This window comes from Camelus bactrianus, chromosome 16 (assembly GCF_048773025.1).
Source record: "Camelus bactrianus isolate YW-2024 breed Bactrian camel chromosome 16, ASM4877302v1, whole genome shotgun sequence".
Lineage (NCBI taxonomy): Eukaryota > Metazoa > Chordata > Mammalia > Artiodactyla > Camelidae > Camelus > Camelus bactrianus.
The window spans coordinates 516,664-535,474 of record NC_133554.1 but is presented as its reverse complement, the minus strand read 5'-3'; the positions used below and the strand labels follow the sequence as shown (position 1 = coordinate 535,474).

The following is an 18,811-nucleotide window of genomic DNA, read 5'->3' as shown; positions in this document are numbered from 1 at the left end:
CGAACGAGAGCTTTGCCGGATAGAGGCCCTCCCGCAGAAGCGAGAGTTCTAAGCCCCAGGTCAGGCTCCCAGGCCTCCGGTTCCAGCATTGAAGTTTGTTTATATTTTTAGAAAACCGGACACGCTGCTCCAATGGGGAGGCAGGGAGTGAGTGGCGCATGCGCGCTCCTGCCCGGCCGCCCTCTGGCGTCGCGCTGTTCTGAAGTCACCAGACGGCCGCCTCCCGCCCCGCCCCCTGCCCGCGCGCTCCATCGACGGCTGGTTCTATCAGAAAGTTAAAAAAAACTAACGGTGAAACCAAAAGGAGTCGTTGCGACGTCCTCTTTCTTTTTTTCTTCGCTGTGGACTGAGTCCTAATATGGCTATTTTACCGTCAAACCTCTTTTTAAAAATTTTAAATTAAGCCACCCCCTTGGAATGGTTTCCTCCGCATCCCCCGCCCGCGCGGGCGGAACCATCCGAACCACCCCTGGGAGGGGGCGCGGGTTCCGGCCGCGGAGACGGTGGCTCGGCGGCCGCTGCAGGGTCCCGCCGGACCTCGGAGTCGCCGGGCTCGCGCGGCCTTCCCGGCTGCGGGCCTGGCGGGGCTCCGCGCGCCTCGGTGCGGGGGTGGCGGGGCGCCCGGCGGCCCGCGCCTCCTCCGCGGCCTGCGCGCGTGGTACGACCCGGCCGAGTCACGCGCCCCGGGGCGGGCGCCGCCCCCCCGTGCGGGGAGACAGAGGAGACGGTGAGGGGAGCCTCCCCGCGGGGCCCGGAGGGCGGCGAGGGCTCGGGCCCTGGGGGCGCCCAGGCCTGTCGGGTTAGTGGGGCCGCCGCCCCGGGGCGGTGCGGGTTGAGCCCGCCGGAGAGGGCGGGCGGTGCGGTCGGGCGCGGCCCGGTCCCAGAAGGGAGGTTCGGCCCGGGAGGTGGGTCGCCGCGGAGGGCAGGGGGGAGGGTGCCGGAAGGGAGCAGGTCCCCAGCCCGGGGACCCCCGGCACCAGCCGCCGTGGCCGTCGGGGCGCAGGAGGGCCCGTGGCCCCAAGAGAACGTGCTGCGGGGCCTAGCCCCGCGTCTGCCCGCCCAGGGCCACGGGGTGTCACGCGAGGCCGCGCGGGCGGGGTCTGAGCTGGGGGAGAGCCCTGCGGAGCTCGGGACCCCGCACTTGCCGGCGGCCCAGCGGATGCCTCCGGGAGGCTCCGGTGCGCGACGCCGCGGCGCGTCCTCGTGCTCGCCGCGGCCAGGAGCCGTTGTGTGCCGCGTCTGCCTGCAGAGTGTTCGTACTCGGTAGCACCTTCCGCCGCCCGTGGTCCTCGAGCAGACCACAGCCGGTCGGGGTGAGACGGACCCAGGGCCAGGGTGCGCCGCAGGGAGGGGGGCAGGGAGGACAGTCCCCACGTCGCTGGCCTGGTCCCGGGGCTCGGCCGCGCTGGGAGGGGCGCGGGCAGGGGCCCTACCGCTTCAAGGTATTCGAACTCTTGCGTGGAGTATAATGTCGAAGAGACTGTCAGGCAGGGGAAGATCTCTGCTTCTTCCTTGGATTCTGGAAAGCTTGTTGGGAGGGAAGACCGGTTAGGCACCTGGTAGGGACTAGAATTGGAGAGCGGACCTCGCGCTGCCCGAAATTCTGGTTCCACGTGCGGTGGTTAACTCCCAGAGGTGGATTTCGGCCTGTGTTTCTCAGCTTCGGGGTGGTGCTGAGAGAGGTTAAGTAGCATGTTTGCGGTCACCTGGCTGCTAAGGGCTGGAGACAGGCCCTTAGGTTTGCGTGACTTAGGACCAGGTTTATCTAGGGAGCCTCGCTGCGTTCCACTGGCTGCCTGGGGCTGTGGCCCTCACGATCCAAGTAATACTCAGAAGTCTTGTCACACAGGAGTGCTTTTCACTTAGAAAAATGTGTGAGAGTAGCCCGTTTTGATCCTGGATGCTGGAAAGTGACTTGGCAGTATCACCTCTGCTCTCCTTCCGGTCGAGGGCTGGAAGCTTGTGGGCCTGTGTCTGAAGGGCTGAATCCGCCTGGTGTGGGTGCTGTCTGATCAGTCCTCGGATAGCTGAGAGCCGGGACCATGAGGACTTTATTTTCAAATGTCTTATGTTTTTCAAAGACGTTTAAACATAAATACTTGTATTATAACTGTCATGATAAAGGACCTCTTATAGGTCCTTTATGAAACAGCTGTAGAGGTGTGAGCGCTCAGCTGGGACTTTAACTGCAGCATCAGCTTGCCGTCTGCTGCGGCTCACAAGGCAGGTGGCCTGCCAGCCATTCCCAGCCAGGGAGTCCTCAGATCCTCTTCTGTGATGGTCTGATTTGAGGCTGACCGCAAGCTGCTGGAGTTTTTTTGTTCACTCCCATTGCTCTTGGCTTTAGCTCTGATTTGTTTTCCTTCCCTAGAAGACGTCTGGTCTTGGAGCTGAAGTACTGCTGCTGTTGCCGCCTGACTGGAAGTGGCCGAGGCCGGGTGGTGGCCGAGTGACTGCCGAGTGTACAGGTTTGTGTTGATGCCGTCCACCTGGGGTGACCCTTGGCCAAGTGCTGCTTCTGCTTGGATGTCTTGCTGCAAGAAACCTTACTTCTCTTCCCTTGAGCGCTTCCCAAAGGAAACTGTGATCTCCTTTTCGAGGCTTAATGCCTCTGCTTTTATTTTGGGTCTCAATACGTCTTCTTCTAAGGTTCTTATTCCATCAGTGGTCGCCTCTCCCCTTCTTCCAGTGGATTTTTAGACGATCGTTTTTTTGACCTCACCGTAGTGAGCCATTTAAATGTGGTTTATTTGGTCTCAGACTCGGCCTTTCCCGTGCTGTGCCCATGAGCCTCCCGCCTGTAGGTACCCTCAGTGAGCTTTCCACTTTCTGTGGCAACAGCTGTCATCTCTCTCTGTGCAGTTCATGAATTCACTTATTTATCTGGCATGTATTGGGTGCCTGCCTTGTGTCAGGAACTGTTATAGACAAGACAGAACCTCCCTGCTTAGGGAATGTCCCTCCCAGCACAGGAAAGCAGAGGAGGAGGGAGTGCTGGGTGGAGGGAGCAGCTGTCCGGGGGAGCTGACGGGGCTGTGCAGAGAGAGGCTGGATGCTGAGCACTGAGCAGGTGGAGGTCTGGGGAGTGTTCCGGTCCTTGATCCCCAGCCCTGCCCCTTTGACGCTGCAGTCCCCAACCTCCATGGAACTCAAGACCTTCCAACTGAATGTCAGCTGCTCACGTCAGCTGAGAGGGTGACCGCGGAATGGCGGGTGGGCTAGAGGAGCAGCTCTGAGCGTGGCCACCGGCAGGGAGGCCACTGGGAGGACCCACTGAGGGATGCCTTAGCACCGGGCAGTTGAGGATGCTGTCCTGGGACTCCCACCCCCGTGTGTGTTCTTGCCATCTGCTGCTTTTCCTCCGTCCTCCAGTCTCAGCATCCCAGGCAGGCGCTCTGACTGGCCCAGCCGTGGTCAAGCTTGTACCTAACTGCCAGGGGGCGAGCACAGAGGGCGTCTGACTTTCTGTCTCTGTGATGTGGGCTGGGGTCGCTAAAAGAGAAAAGAGGCTTTGGATCCTGGCCAGCGTCTTCTACTCAGTCAGGCATTGGACACTTGGGTCGCCCCTCACTGTCTTGGGCAAGGCCGCCCAGGAGAAGGGTCTGTGGCGCTGGGAATACTCCGTGCCTGTGCTGTCCTTTCCCGGCGGTGGCCATGAGCCCCATGGGCTGGTGAGACTGAGGGGCGGGGCCCTTCAGTGTAGCCAGTCTACATAGGAGTTGCTGATGTCTTGGGTCTGGAGAATACTTGTCCCTACTTTGGCTTGACTCCCTGGCCCTGCTTGTCACACGTGTTTGGTAAGTGGGCTGTCGCTGTCCCCCCTCTGGGCCTTTTCCCCTGTGTTCTTGTTTCTAGGCCTCCTCCACCTGCTGGAGCCGAGGGGACAGTCCCCCCACCAGGGGGCGCTTGGCCTCTGGAGTTACAGTGGGCTTCGCCTCATTGCCTGTCCTTCTCTGTGGCCTTGGCCAGCTCCTTCTCCCTTCCACAGCTGAGCTCTGGGGCCCCACCCCGGCTCCCGCCTGTTGTCCCCCTCCACCCGGAGGCCTCCCAGCAGCTGCCTCAGCTGCCTCCTGTCCTCCAGTCCCTTTCTCGCTGGTCTAGATGGCCTCTGCCTTCTCCACGCTCACAGCGCGGCTGGAGCAGAGTCTGTAGCTCCGACTTGGGGTGTGGTCGCGCTCCGGGCTGTCTGCATCCCCTTCCGCGGGCCTCCCCGCTTCCACCCTGGCTCCCAAAGTCTTTTCTGCACAGCAGCCAGAATGTTCTTTTTAAAATAAGATTCAGGTTTATTATCAGAACCCACGAAAGGCTCTTTAATCTCTGAAAAAAATTCAAGATCTTGCCACGGCCTGGAAAGGTCCCTAAAATCTGTCTCCTCCTCGTCTTCCGCGCTCGCCCCCAGCTCTGCAGACGTGCAGCCCCTGGGGCTCCCCCCTTCCTCAGCTCTCACTTGGGAGACCCTCTGTACCCACATCCCACCTGCCCTGTCATTCTTTGCCCTGGGCCTGCTGTTCTCGTCCTAAACCTGTCACCACGTGAGAGCAAGCACTTCATCGCAGGTCTCCCCTCCAGAAGGTCAGCTCCATGAGGCAGCACCACGGCACCCACAACGGCACCTGGAACGCGGCAGGTGCTCCCTGCCGTGTTGGAGTGAGCGCCCCATGGGTGTGCTGCGCAGTCCCTGTGCGCGCATCCCCCTGCCCACCTCGCAGCCCTACCCGTTCTCCCCGGGGGGTTTTCTGTGGGACCCGCGTGACGTTGGTCATCACTCCCCATGGGCGGGGATGCTGTCTGTCTGTCTTGTTTCCCCTGCACCTGCTACAGTGCTAGCGCAGGTGGTGTTCAGAGCCAGCTGCCTCTGCCGGGCAGGAACCCGGTGGAGGACGCCACATGGCCTGGGGCAGGACGGGGGTGCTGGTGTTGGTGGGCTGGTGGGCTAACGGTGTGTCCCTCCCACGCAGGCCTTGCGCTGTCTCCCTGGCACCATGAATGCCATTGTTGCGCTCTGCCACTTCTGCGAGCTCCATGGGCCCCGCACGCTCTTCTGCACGGAGGTCCTGCATGCACCACTCCCGCAGGGCGCTGGGAACGGGGACAGCCCTGGCCGGGCCGAGCAGGCCGAGGAGGAGGAGGGCGGCATCCAGATGAGCAGTCGGATCCGCGCCCACAGCCCCGCCGAGGGGGCCAGCGCCGAGTCCAGCAGCCCAGGACCCAAAAAGTCAGACATGTGCGAGGCAGGTGTCTCTGCGGGGTCCCATGCCGGTGCTGTGTGCTTGACCCCCAGGGGTGGCGGGGGAGCATGGGCCCAGGGCACAGTGGACGTGACCTCACAGCCGGCACTGCAGCTGACTGTTCCCTGGGGGCCGGTGGAAGGCGCTGCTGCCTTCATCCCCTTTGGTTCTTCCCCTTCCTCCTGGCGTCAGCTCTCCCAGCCCGCTCTGTGCCCCAGGCAGTTGGCAGCACCATGGAGTTTGCCTCCCCGTCCTCCCCTCATGTTCGTGTTCATACCTTGCCCTCGGCCCAGCGTTCTCGGGAGTTTTCGCTGCATGGGTGGCCTGTCTGGGCATTCTTCCTTGTGCAGCTTCCTAAGCCCTGGGGAACGAGGGTTAAGTTCCCTCACCAGGCCACTGCTTCACCTGAAGGACCTGGGTCGGGACCCGAAGTCAGGGCTAGTGTCACTCCTGCCACCATGGTGTGAGCAGAAATCCAGCCACGTTAGTTTGGCTCCGCTGAGAGCAGCCGGCAAGCCTGAGGTTGATCTACTTATTGCTGGAGACACCTGTGAGGGATGGAGAGGGAGGGGGCCAAAGGTGGGGGAGCTTTCCTTCCTGAGATGGAGAAGAAGGTAGATAGGAGGTCTGGGCAACTAGAGTCCGGGAGAGTGTCCTTGAGCTGCAGTGGGCTTGGAGGGGAGGGGCCCTGCATCGCACAGGGACAGGCTTGCTTCTGGGCCCTCTTGCGCGCAGCCCAGGTCCAGGGCAGCCTCCAGCAGGCACAGCCCCTGCCCCAGCATGGAGGTGGCTTCAGGGCACAGCAGCCAGGCCACTGTCCAGTCCGTTCCCTGCAGCAGAGGGTCTGGGCTTGTGTTCTCAGGCTGCACAACAACGCCAGTGTCTGGAGCCTCCCGAGGCCCCTGCCAGGTGGTTGTGCTAGGGTCAGGGCAGAGGCTGGCACGGCGTGCTGTGTGAGCCACCGCTCAGCTTCGCCTTCTGTGATGTGGGGGTGTTCCCTGTGATTCCCTCACGGAGTTGTGCTCTGGATTAAATGAGATAATGCAGAGCTCTTTGAAAGCCCTGCTACTTAAATGCTCAGTGGGTTAGATCTGACCACCTTTGTGAGGCCTGCTCCTGGTTTTCCTATTCAGGAAACACTGACATCCTCAGCGAAATGTAACTCTAGAAGCCGGTTATTTTTATACGAAGATTGAGTTTTCTGCTTCAGAGTCACATGAGAGTAGGAAAACGTGTTGCTTGCTTCCTGGCTGACTGTTCCTCTTTTATTTTTCGTGGTCAGGGCTGCCGGTCACTTGCCGCAGGGCACCCTGGGTACATCAGCCATGATCAGGAGACCTCGATTAAATACGTCAGCCACCAGCACCCCAACCATCCCCAGCTCTTCAGCGTTGTCCGCCAGGCCTGCGTGCGGAGCCTGAGCTGCGAGGTGAGCGTCTGACCGGGTCTCTGCAGGAACGTGGCACACATGCTGAGAGGCCTGAGCAGGGTAGGTGTTGGTCATGGAAGGAGGCAGACATGCAGGCATGAGGAAGACGGCACACCCACAAGCAGGGCGTGGGGCAGCCTCGGGTCGGGGATGGGTCCTGTTGGATCCCAGTTTTCCCAGTGGTCATTGGCCTGCCGTTTTCAGCGCCAGACTTGCGTCAGTCACTCTTTGTGGACACGTGCTCCGGCGTGCCGACTATAGCAGACACACCTCCTTCCTGCCTCAGTGGGCATCCCTGCCCCAGTGGGCCGCCAAGGAGTGGGTCTGTGTGTCCTACATGCACGGTGGGGCGGTTGTGGCCGAGTCTTAGCTTCTGTGTTCTCATGTCACAGAGAGTTGAGAGTCTAGTCACTGACGCTTCCTGTCCCTATACCACGGAGCAGACGCCAGGCTCCCCTGTGCCGGCCCTCGCTGCCCCTGGCCCACCTGGCTGGCCCACTCTTTCTTCCTGCCACCCCTCTGCTGGCGGCAGGCGGCCATGTCTGATGGAGCTGTGTGGCATGTCGTGGGGGAGGCCTGGCTTCTCCTGCATACAGAGTATGCCACTCTGAGGACGGGGGTGCACAGTGGCTGCCTTGGCCTGCTGGTGGTCCGGCGTGCTGCAGGTGAGGGAGCCGGGGTAGGTGTCGTGTTACACAGGGGTTCTTCACAGCTCAAGGCAGGAAAAGTGAGTGAGCCTGCTGTACTGGCCTTTGCGTTACATGGAAACCAATGTTTTCTTGAGGAAATTTGACCCCAGGAGCCAGGTGACGGCAAACTTCCTCGCTCATCCCGCTCTGCCGGTAGCCGGCGCTGGTTGATGAGCGTAGAGAAAGGTCTGGTGTGACGATGTGACCGCGGCGGAGGCCTGTGCCTGGAGCGCTCTTGTCTGGCCCCAGGTCTGCCCCGGCCGCGAGGGCCCCATCTTCTTCGGGGACGAGCAGCATGGCTTTGTGTTCAGCCACACCTTCTTCATCAAAGACAGCCTGGCCAGGGGCTTCCAGCGCTGGTACAGCATCATCGCCATCATGATGGACCGCATTTACCTCATCAACTCCTGGCCCTTCCTGCTTGGGAAGATCCGAGGCATCATCGATGAGCTCCAGGACAAGGCTCTCAAGGTGCAGGGGCGGGGCGAGAGCAGGGGTGGGGTGGGGTGGGCGGGGCTGGAGGGGCGGGGCGAGTGGGTGGGCGGGGCTGGAGGGGCGGGGCGAGAGCAGGGTGGGGGTGGGGTGGGCGGGGCTAGAGGGGGCGGGGCCTGGGGCCGGAGGCCGGCGCGCCTCTTCGGCTGGGCCTGTGCTGCGGTCTTTGGCTGCCGTGGGTGTCACGGCGGTGAGCCTGCAAGTCGGTCAGGCCTGCGGGCTCCACTGGTCCCTCTCGAGCCTGCTGTCCGGCTTTCCCGCAGTCAGACGCCCGGTTTCGTCCGCGCTGTCTTTGTTTCTGACCGTCATGTCGGAAGCCTGACCGCTAATCGCGGTGCAGACCCACACCTAAGGACGTCTCAGGACGGCCGGCTGGTGCTCTGGCGACAAACAGCCTTCAAGCCTCAGCCGCTTGAAACCACGAAATTTGTTTCTTGCGTCCATTGCAGGCAGGCGGGGGTCTGCTCGCTGGAGTCATGCTGGCGGGCGGAGCGGCAGCCGCGTTGCGCTGTAGCTCCTTTGCCGGCTGTGGGGCGGGGAGGGGACCAGAGGCCTGGCTCTTCTCTCCTCTCCTGGCCAGAGGTGGTCCCCCGTCCACCCACGCAGGGTCTGCGCAGAGCCTGGAGGGGACTGGAAATGCTGGGGAACAGCACTCCTGGCTGCCTGAGCCCCTCCAGGTGCCGGGCGAGTCACTGTGGGCCCAGCAGTCGCTCTTCACTGACTCCCCTTCTCCCGCGGCTGCTGATCCACTGGGAGACAGAGCTGTTCCGTCTGGAATGACACTGCTGGTCCTTCTTTACTCCTGGCCCAGAAGCAGGATGGGACAGTCTTCAGGAGCAGGACGCCAGCTGGGTCTGGGCTGCGGGCTGGCATTGTTGTGAAGGGCTCACGTTTCCCCTTTGCTAGTCAGGTGTTTGAAGCGGAGCAGTTTGGATGCCCGCAGCGCGCACAGAGGATGAACACAGCCTTCACGCCGTTCCTGCACCAGAGGAACGGGAACGCTGCCCGCTCGCTGACGTCCTTGACCAACGACGACAGTTTGTGGGCGTGCCTTCACACCTCCTTCGCTTGGTAACCGGGCTCACGGTCTTCACGTAGCCACTGGGGTCAGAGCAGTCACAGGGTGTTGGTAGGACTGTTGGTAGGGTTTGGGGGGACCGTCGCTGGCCAGGTCCCTTGGTGCCTCTGTGCTGTGACTTGTTAGTGACCACTGAACTGGACTCAGCCCTCCTCGTCCCATAAGTACATGGGAAACGCGTTCAGGTGGAACTCACTTCCAGTGATGCTTTTAAATTGAAGTTTGTGCACCAGGACCGGTGGTCTCTCCTGTTTCCGTAAAGCGCGGCAACTGTCCACACAGCTCTGGGTGGCGGGGGAGCGGGGCGGGAGCTGGAGAGCGGCTTAGCTGGGCTAGTCTGGCTCCGGTTCTCAGGGGTTTTGGATCAGGCAGAGCTGCTGTCTGAAGGTTTGGCTCCCTCTCAGGGCTGGCAGGTTGGTGTTGGCTGTGGGCAGGAGGCCTCTGCTGGTTGCTGGGTGGTCACTCAGGAGAATGAGGCGGGGTCTGTCAGCTCTCATGACCTGAGAGGCCACGTGTGTTAGAAGGGCGCCATGTCACTGGGCCCGGCCTAGGCAGGAGGAGAGGATTAGTGTCCATCTTTTGAAGAGGGGAGTGTGGGCATGTTTGAAAACCACCACGGTCTGTCCTCTGGCTACAGACTGTCCCTTTTCCTTCCCTTGCAGGACATGCTCCTTCCAGAGTTTCCCCCAGATTCTCATTCCTGTGCAGGCCCCGGTGAGGTTGACGCCCCTCCCTTGTAGACTCTTGAGCGCAGTTCCTAAGAGCCTGCAGTCTGGAGAGGCAGCGTCTGTCTCCCCCACAGAGTTCCTCCTATCTTTTAAAAACCACTTTAACTAGGGAGATTTGCAGACGGAGCCAAAGTATAATGAATTGTACAGTGAACTACCCACCTTTGTCCTGCTTTAGCAGTTACCGGTTTTATTGTGTTTGCATTCATTCCTTCACTTTTTTTCTGGAATACTTTTTAAAGCAAATTTTTTTGGGGTGGTGTTAATTAGGTTTATTTGTTTATCTTTTTAATTATTATTTTTTAATGGAGTCACTGGGGATTGAACCCAGGACCTCATGCACGGTAAGCAAACACTCTACCACTGAGCTCTGCCTTCTCTCTTAAAGCAAATCTTAGTTGTATTATTTCAACCATAAAACCATGATCGCATCCAACAAAGTGGACTAATTTCTTAGCACCATCCACCCCAATCCACGTTTGCTCTCCCCCCTTTGCCTGGGAGTTGCCTTTTGAGTTGGGGTCATCAGAACCACCCCTGGCAGTGGGCAGATGTGCCGAGTCCCTTGGACTACGCCAGCTCCTCCTTGCTCCGCGGGACACCTGCCTTTGCGGGAGGGCCTGGGCCTCCCCTTTGGGGTTCAGCTGGCCAGAGCCCCGTGGTGTTGCTTGGCTCATTCTTTTGTACCCGTTTTGGATTAGTTGGTAGTTAGAGGAAGAGGCTTGGCTGGCTTCAGGTCCAGCGTTTCTTCTAGCAAGGGCACTTCACAGGTGGCTCTGTTCCTCAGGCTTCTGAAAGCATGCGGCAGCCGGCTGACCGAGAAGCTCCTGGAAGGCGCGCCCACTGAGGACACCTTGGTCCAGATGGAACAGCTTGCGGGTGAGCTGGGAGGTGCCTGTGTGGGAGCCTTTGCCTGTGGCGGCTGCAGGGGCCGCCTCACGCACCCCGCCCTCCCCAATCCCAGCAGAAGGAGCTGAGGAAGGGGACCCCAGGGGCGAGCCCACAGAAGTTGGCCCTTTACTCTTTGTGTCTTTATTGTGGTTTCCTGTTTTGTTCCCCTTGACAGTCAAGCGAGAGTCTGTCCGCAGGCAGGCTGGGAGGGTCACTCCTAGGGCTGTCACTCTGGAGAGGACTGGTCGATCGATGTTTTCGTGTCCCTGGTTCACAACAGCCATGTGTGTGGCCTTTCTAGACAGTCTCTCCTCCTTTGCTCTCTAACAGTAAGGACCCAAGGTTTTCCCCAGGGACAGTGGTCCCCAGACCTCACTGGCACCTGACCAGCCCTCCGGGTCTGGGGCTCTGGTCCTGTGTGTGCTAAGCAGCTTCCTGGGGGTCTGCCTGCCTTCCAGAGATGATCTGGTTTTCGTTGTTGTGGGCCCGCGGCCTTAAACGTGGGGGCGGGTGGATGAGACCTGTGACACTGTGTGTGTGCTTCGTTACTAGCAACGCATGACGTGCTTCATTTTGCAAGCGGCTGGCTTTGACAGCTGGCGCTGTTTCGAGCTCATCCCTGCAGTCTGGTGACTGCATTGCTGTCCTGGGGGGAGGGGAGGGCAGCAAGGGCAGACACGTTAGAAAGAGCAGCCTTCAGACCCCTCGTGCCCTCGTGGTTCTGTTGCCAGAGCCGTGTGTGGTAGTGAAGGTGGCGGGTAGTCTGTTGGTCATTTGCACAGAGAGCGCAGTGTTTGGGGAGCGAAGGGCAGGCACCCTGGGCTCCTGTCCCGTCTCGGAGTGTGTTTTGGTCACAGGGAAGGTGAGCAGAGGGCTCAGGGCGCACGCTGGCATCGGACCGACCCGGCTGCAGCTGCTGTTCTGTGACACGGAGCAGAGGCGCCGTGTTTTGTGAGGCTCGTCGTGAAGACAAATGGCAGCAACAAGTTGTTCCGTAAAACGGGGAGGGTGACGAGGGGTGCACGGAGCCCTGCGGCTTTGCCTGCCCGAGGCGTGTGCACTCAGGGACCCCGAGCCTGTGTCTTCCGGCCCCCGTGTGAGTCTCCCCACCGGCAGGCACAGCTTGCGGCGCACAGGGCTCCCGCAGCCACAAGCAGCGCAGCCGCTGGCGCAGGCCTCCTGGCTGGCCTGACCTCGGATGCCTTGGGCTGAGTTGTCTTGGGAAGAGACTTGCATCTGGAGAATAAGGGTGTCCCGGCAGTGCATGTCATGACTGTCCTTGCCGTCTGTCTTGCAGACTTAGAAGAGGAGTCAGAAGGCTGGGACAACTCTGAGGCTGAAGAGGAGGAAAAAGCTCCTGTCCTGCCGGAGGGCGCAGGAGGGCGGGAGCTGACCGAAGGCCCAGCAGACCCTTCCTCACTCTCAGACTGTGGAAACTGGCAGCCCCGAAAGCCATCTGTCTTTAAGTCCCTTCGGCATATGAGGCAGGTAGGCCGTGGCGGGGTGGGGCCTGAAACAGACGCCCTGGAGCAGAGCTGGGTGCTCTCCCTCCAGCTGGTCCCTGTCCAGCAGACGCTGGCCTTTCGGCCTGTCTTGTTCAAGGCCCAGCGGGTCTGGTTGGGGAGGAGGGGCCAAGAGCCTTCTCGGCGGGTGCTGGAGATGGTGGTGGGCGTCCGGGGTGTCTTGGCCCCAGGATCAGTGAGGTTATAGATGGTTTCTTTAAAAGAAGGCCTGTGGTCCTTGCCATTCTAGAACCTTCTAAAGGAGTTGAGCAGCGTTGTGAGTTTGCATGGAAATGACCTGAATGGCAGCATGGTCTGGGGCTTTGGGCTGAGCTGCAGAGTGCATGTGGGATGTGGGTGATGGGGACAGTGGACAGTCACCAAGCACCAGCAGGAAGTGCGGTGCCGTGGGTCGTAGAGAGCGGGGCCGACCGGTCGGGAGGAACAGGCTGCTAGGTTACCAAGGCAGCACATCTCTTGTTATAGCACTTTCCGGTGTTTACGATGAGCATGAATGTTACCAGAAGTAAAGGTTGATTTAACAGCAGAAGCTCTGTGGGGCTTCTGGGTGAGAAACATTCGCCCCCCAGAATCGTCCTGGTCTGGCCGCAGTGCCTGTCGACTGCCTGCGGGCACTCAGGTTGGAAGGGGTCTTGAACTCCGCGGAAGGTGGGAGCACTCCAGGCTGCTGGGGTTTGCTGAGGTGCTGTGTCACAGCCTCCCCTTCCTCTCTGGCCGTATTCGTAAACCATAAAGCAGCGTCACAGCAGTCAGCAAAGGGTAAAGGCAGGACAGGGAAGGCAGTCCTCTCCAGCGACGCCTGGGTGGGAGGACCCCCAGCTAACGCCAGCGTCACAGCAGTCAGCAAAGGGTAAAGGCAGGACGGGGAAGGCAGTCCTCTCCAGCGACGCCTGGGTGGGAGGACCCCCAGCTAACGCCAGCGTCACAGCAGTCAGCAAAGGGTAAAGGCAGGACGGGGAAGGCAGTCCTCTCCAGCGACGCCTGGGTGGGAGGACCCACAGCTCTGAAGGGCATTGCTGGGCTCGGGGCTCTGGATACAGCTTGCTGCCTGCGGGCGGGCGGCGGTCCTGGGGGTGGTGCGCCCCCAGACCACGTGCCAGAGTCGTGCGCCTCCTGGGCGTGGAGGAGTCAGGATGCCTGGCTCCCTTTCAGGTGGTTCTGTGAAAGTTGAGTGTAGAGAGAGAAGGTAAATGTCGCAGAACACTGGTGTTTTGTCTGCTTCAAGTTCTTGAAGGGAAGACTGGGGAAAGGGTCTCAGAGTGTGCAGGAGCTCTGGGGTCAGGGTTTCAGGTGCGGATGCATAGGCTCCGCCCGCCTCTTCCTGACCTAACTTCCTTTACTCCACAGAGAGCTTCTGGACGAACGCACAAGTGACTCCCGTGGGGCGGGAGGAAGTTCAGGGCAGAACTGTCTCTTTCAGGTCCTGGGCGCGCCCTCGTTTCGCACGTTGGCCTGGCACGTCCTCATGGGGAACCAGGTGATCTGGAAAAGCAGAGACGCAGACCTCGTCCATTCAGCTTTTGAAGTTCTTCGGGTGAGAGGATCTTTTTCCTTGTGCATTTGGCCTAGTGGGTTTTTAAAAAATCTGGACTTGAGGTGTGAATGTTAAGTGTGTCGGGGACTCAGGGCAAAGGTTCGTGCCTGAATCTGAGAGCTGCGTTTTTTCCACTGTTAACGACAGTAGCCATTCGTGGTCTTCACTTCCAGTAAGGAGTCCATGCTGTCCTGACAGATTGATAACTAACTGTCCCACCTGCCCTTCCCCAGCCCCCACATCCTTCTCAGAAGCTGTTGGAGTGGCTCACAGCTGCTGTAGAAGCAGGTCTGGGTCACCAGGCAGTGCACGGGGCGTCTTGATGAGTGGGTGGGACTCACCTGAGGCAGGCTGCCTCAGCAGCGGGCATGGTGGGTGCCAAGGCCCAGGTCTCGCTCTGAAAGTGTGTGCGTGCTGGCCGTGTGGAGACAAGATGAAGCAACCTCTCAGTGAACTTATGGCCTCTAGGAGGACGGGGGGAGACACGAGCACGTGAGGAGGCAAAGAATAATGAAGAGTTAACGCTGCGGAGCAGAGGCAGCAGCAGCCGTGTGGCCGGCTGCAGGAAGAGACATGGGGCTGTGTGGGGGACGCCCCAGTGGGCCTGAGTGACTGGGGTGCCTTCTGGGAGGAGAGGGCTTTGGGCTGAGCTGCAGAGTGCATGCGGGATGTGGGTGATGGGGACAGGCGGGGACAGGATCACTTCTGAGCTGCTCTGTTCCCCCCAGACCATGCTGCCAGTGGGCTGTGTCCGCGTCATCCCCTACAGCAGCCAGTACGAGGAGGCCTACCGCTGCAACTTCCTAGGGCTCAGCCCGCACGTGCACATCCCCTCCCACGTGCTGTCCTCAGGTGCGTCCTTTGCTGCTGCTCTGAGCCCCTGCATCTCGGCTCAGAAGTGGAGCTGCACGGCTGGATCTGAGGGCAACGGCTGCTGGGCTCAGAGGCACAAAGACCCTGGCTGCTGGACCAGCTTTCCCAGTGGCATTGAGTCTCTATTTTCTGTCTTTAGAGTGGGGGAAAGTTGGACTGGACAACTTCCTAGTGAGGGAGGCCTGCTGGGCGTGGGTCTCCATGGGGCTGGATCACAGTCCTGGGGGTGGGGCCAGCACCAGTGGAGGTTAGAGGGTTTCAGTGCTGTTGTGGGTGTGAGTCACCTACGCCGTCCAGAGGCAGGAGGCTTGCTGGGCTGGTTGTGCGCCTCCTGAGTCCCCGGCCCCGGGTCTTCCTTCCTCTCTCACTGTTCTCCTGTCGTGCTTCCTTGTCCTCTGCAACTCCTCCTCCTCCTCCTGCGTCCCTTAAATTCGTCCTTGGTGTTCAGCGCAGTGGGCTGAGTCAGCATCCCTCATTTCCGGTTTGGGGAGCTCGGGAGTTAGCCTGGGTGCAAATCCCCGCCTCCCGAGGTGAGTCCAGGACTCCTCTGAGTACGTCGGTCCCAGCGCAATCGGCGCTCAGCAGCCTCAGCACCCAGGCCAGGGCGCGAGTCCGCAAGGCAGCGCCTTTTTTCCCGGTGGCGTGCAGAATATAAGCCCTGGCGTCAAGAGATGAGGGTGATACGGTTACCGCCACTGGCTGTGTGACCTTGGGCAAGCCACTCAGCTTCTCTGGGTCTGTTTCCCTGCTGTGAGACGGGGGCTCTAGCGGGATCCCTCTCCTGGTGCTGCTAGTGCTCAGCGAGCCGAGGTGCGCGGCGTGATAGCCATCGCTGTAATGCGGTGCGCGTAGTTTCTCCCCGGCAGGCGGTAACCCTGACTCTTCACAAGTAAACCACAGGAGGTGTTAAATGCCCGCGCGTTGCCCCTGGGAGACGGGAGCGGTTGGGGGCAGCAGAGCGGGTCAGGCGTGTGGAGGGCGGCGGGGCCCCCAGAGCCGGCACTTTGTGCCCCGCAGAGTTTGCGGTCGTCGTGGAGGCCCGGCCGGCAACCCGCTCTGGCCCGCAGCCAGTGGGCTGCGAGGACGCCCAGTCTCTCAGCAAGCACGAGTTCGTGGTGACCAGTGGGAGTCCTGTCGCTGCGGACCGAGGTGGGTGCTGCCGGGCCGCCTCCCCCCGGGGCCAGATGGGGAGGAGGGCGCTGAGCCCTGTCCCACTCTGCCCCCATCTGTGTCCCCAGTTGGCCCCACCATCCTGAATAAAATGGAAGCTGCTTTGACCAACCAGAACCTGTCCGTGGATGTGGTGGACCAGTGCCTGGTCTGCCTGAAGGAGGAGTGGATGAAGTAAGCCCCCCCCCGCTGGGCTCCTGGGTCTGCGCTGTCTGACCAGGGGGGCTGGGCTGTGGCAGCGCTGTGTTCTGCTGTGGGAAGTCAGAAACTTCCAGAGAAAGCGATATTCTGTGGCCCCTGGGAGAGAGGGTGCAGAGCAGGGTTATGAGCATGGGTTTAAACACGGCCCACCGCTTGCCACGTTAGCAGGGTGCCCTGGCGCGGGTGGCCCGCACCCCCGGCCACAGACTGCCCTCTGCACGGTGGGGCGACGCCTGCCTCCAGGGAAGCAGGTATTTCTGATGCTTCATTAACTTTGAAAATTGGAAGGTCAGATAAAAGATGTTCCCCTTTTATTATAAAGCAAATTACTTCTCCTGCCTTCTTAGTAATTTTTGTGAAATTTAATTAGCCATGCTTTGTTCTAATTTCAAGTAACAGAGTTTAGGAGCAGCAGCTCCTTTCACGCACGGGAGGGACATCTTTCTTGCTTGTTTCCCGTTTTGCTGCACCAGCCGCGTCGCCCAGGGTTGGCCTGGTGGGCGAGTGGGGGCCCCGAGTGTGCAGGTGTGGGCTGCTGCGTGCATCTCCTGTGTGCGTCTGAGCTCCAGCTCTGCGTGCGTGCGTGCGTGGGGAGCTTCGTTGGTCTTGAAGCCGTTCAGGTCTCAGGGCCAGGACGCTGGTGTTCATGCTGTGCTGTCTGAATGTGTGTTTTTGGTTTTCTGCAGCAAAGTGAAGGTCCTTTTCAAATTCACCAAGGTGGATAGTCGACCCAAAGAGGACACGCAGAAGCTCCTGAGTATCCTGGGAGCGTCCGAGGAGGACAATGTCAAGCTGCTCAAATTCTGGATGACAGGCCTGAGCAAAACCTACAAGTCGCACCTCATGTCCACGGTCCGAAGCCCCACAGCCTCTGAGCCTCGCACCTGACCCCGCTTTGGGAGGCCGTGTCTGCCTGCCAGGAAGCGGTGGAGGCCGTCCTCGCCACCCAGCTCAGAGACAGGCCTCTGATGGCACTCCCTGGCTGCCCTCCCATTTCCCATCTGCTGGCGTGGAGCTCTTTCCTAATAAGAAACGGAAACTGTTAGGTCTTGACCTTTGCCCTTTGTGTGGGCTGTGGGCCTGGTGTGCTCCTTGGCACTGTCCTGCAAACTGAGTGGCTCCAGCCCTGAAGGGGGCAGTGGGAGACTTCAAGCTCGAGGCCCTGCACTTGTGCAGTGCTGTGGAGGAGGAGGTAAAGAAAGCGTCTCGCGCCTCTTGTGGACGCAGAGCTCAGAATTTATAGGGAGGTGTTGTCAGGCCAGCCCCGACTTGGGTGTCTTGGCTGCCATATCCCGTTGTCTCTTGAGGTGAGGGTTTGAGCCTTTCTGTTCTGAAACGCAGTGAATTTCCAGGCTTTATGTGTATGTGAGTTTGGCTGCAGTTGGGAGTTTTCAGGAAGCGTGCTGATCCGCAGTCGTCAGAAACCTGGGTTTGAGTTGAGGTGCAGGGAGAGGCTCTCAGGGCGGAGTGGGTGCTCCCTTTGTCTCTGGATCCCCTGGAGGGCGTGTTCTGAAGTGTCTGGCGACGCTGTCCGGGCTGCTTTGAAGTCTCCCCGTATCTTGAAGACACGCCCTGGTCTTTTTTACCCAGAGATGCTACTTCGCTGAAATACTCGATGGGGCCCTGGGGCCGGCCTCGCTCGCTGTGGGGCCGAGAAGCCTGTCAGCGTTCTTTTCCAGGCCGCTTTGCCCTTTATTGCTCCTTGAAACGTCTGCGTTTGGCTGCAGTTGCTCTTCAGGGTGTGGTCCTCGTGCACGTTTCTGATGAGGACTTGTGGTCTGGGGGGATTTTCCAGCGACTTTGCTGATTTGTTTGTAGTTTTTCGTGTTTAACTTAATGACGAGCTGTCTGTGTCATGCAAGAGCATTGGAATAACATGTATTTTATAAGCTGCTGACTACGTGGTTTTATTGGCTTGATGTCTAAAATTGTCTTGGGGTCAGTCACTGAAATTAGTGTGATTAAAATAACACAAACAATACAACTGTTTTGGAACTCTGGACTCTAGTGAACACTTAGAGTGTCCAGGGGAAGACTCGGACAGTAAGTTGTGGTTAGTTTTCAGTAGCTGTTAGTACATACACCGCAGGTCTCTGCCCGCCCCCAGCGGCATGGCAGGGCCGTGCATACCTTCCTGGAGCAGCCTGCACACTGCTCGCAGGAACGGGGCGTAAGAAGGGTCCTGTCCTCCAGGTACTGGCCTCTGCTTGTTGCTGACTGCTGCCTCTGGTGACAGTGCAGACAGGGGCGGCCCTTGTCGTGGCACCTCCCGTCGCGATGAGCTGATGCCTGGGGTGTCGCAGGCTGGCGCCCTCTTCCCTGCTTCATTTTTCCCTTTTCCCTGTTCAGGAGCCAGACATTAAAGACAGAACATTCAGAAACAGTTGCACGTGTGAGAAAGTTAGAAAATGACTGTGTGTGCCCAGGGAAGGACTCAAGAAAAGAGCTGAGAAAAACTGAAGTTTACACCTCAGGTGACCCTTGGCAAAGAGCTCACAGCAGTAAAGATAAAAGCACAACAACAACAAACCAGCAAACCCTGGGGAAGAGGGAGGGTCTGATTTCCAGAGTTACCACATTACTAGACTTAAATGTCCAGTGTTGAACAACAGCAACAAAAGTCACAAGGCACACAAAGAAATAGGGAGGTGTAGCCTGTCGAAAGGGAGGAATCCAACAGAGTCTGTCCCAGGAAAGACCAAAAGGCAGATACACTAGGCAAAGACTTTAAAACAACTGTCTTAAAGGTGCTCAGAGTACTAAAGGAAGATGTGGAGACGGTCAAGAAAATGATGTATGAACAAAATGGAAACATCAGAGAGAGAGAAAACCAGAAAAGAAACCAAAAAACTTCTGGAACTGGAAACACAATAACTGAAGTGAAAAACTCACTAGAGGGATTTAAAGACAAAGTTGAGCAGGCAGAAGGAAGAATCAGGGCGCTTGAAGACAGGACAACGGGGACTGTTTTGTGG

General features: G+C 59.4%; 1 protein-coding gene across 2 annotated transcripts; it reads left to right on the top strand.

Moving 5' to 3' along the window:
• The first annotated feature begins 594 nt into the window (after positions 1 to 594).
• Positions 595 to 17,733, top strand: FLCN (folliculin). 2 transcript variants are annotated; one of them, XM_074341937.1, is made up of 13 exons: positions 595 to 727; positions 2,372 to 2,468; positions 4,959 to 5,231; positions 6,511 to 6,657; positions 7,596 to 7,817; positions 8,749 to 8,909; positions 10,432 to 10,523; positions 11,833 to 12,023; positions 13,479 to 13,592; positions 14,321 to 14,444; positions 15,483 to 15,614; positions 15,704 to 15,809; positions 16,523 to 17,733. In XM_074341937.1, exons 3-13 carry the CDS (start codon positions 4,983 to 4,985, stop codon positions 16,722 to 16,724), a joined length of 1,740 nt encoding a protein of 579 aa, XP_074198038.1. In that variant the 5' UTR covers positions 595 to 727; positions 2,372 to 2,468; positions 4,959 to 4,982; the 3' UTR covers positions 16,725 to 17,733. The 2 variants fall into 2 exon arrangements, with proteins under 2 accessions (XP_074198038.1, XP_074198037.1); XM_074341936.1 differs by having other exon boundaries at positions 688 to 799.
• Positions 17,734 to 18,811: the final 1,078 nt, after the last annotated feature.

Coding starts and splice junctions, on each gene's coding strand:
- FLCN (XM_074341937.1), top strand. CDS start 4,983: ATGAATGCCATTGTTGCGCTCTGCCACTTCTGCGAGCTCCATGGGCCC. Junction 8,910..10,431: donor CTTCACACCTCCTTCGCTTG/GTAACCGGGCTC, acceptor TCTGTTCCTCAG/GCTTCTGAAAGCATGCGGCA. Junction 10,524..11,832: donor CCAGATGGAACAGCTTGCGG/GTGAGCTGGGAG, acceptor TCTGTCTTGCAG/ACTTAGAAGAGGAGTCAGAA.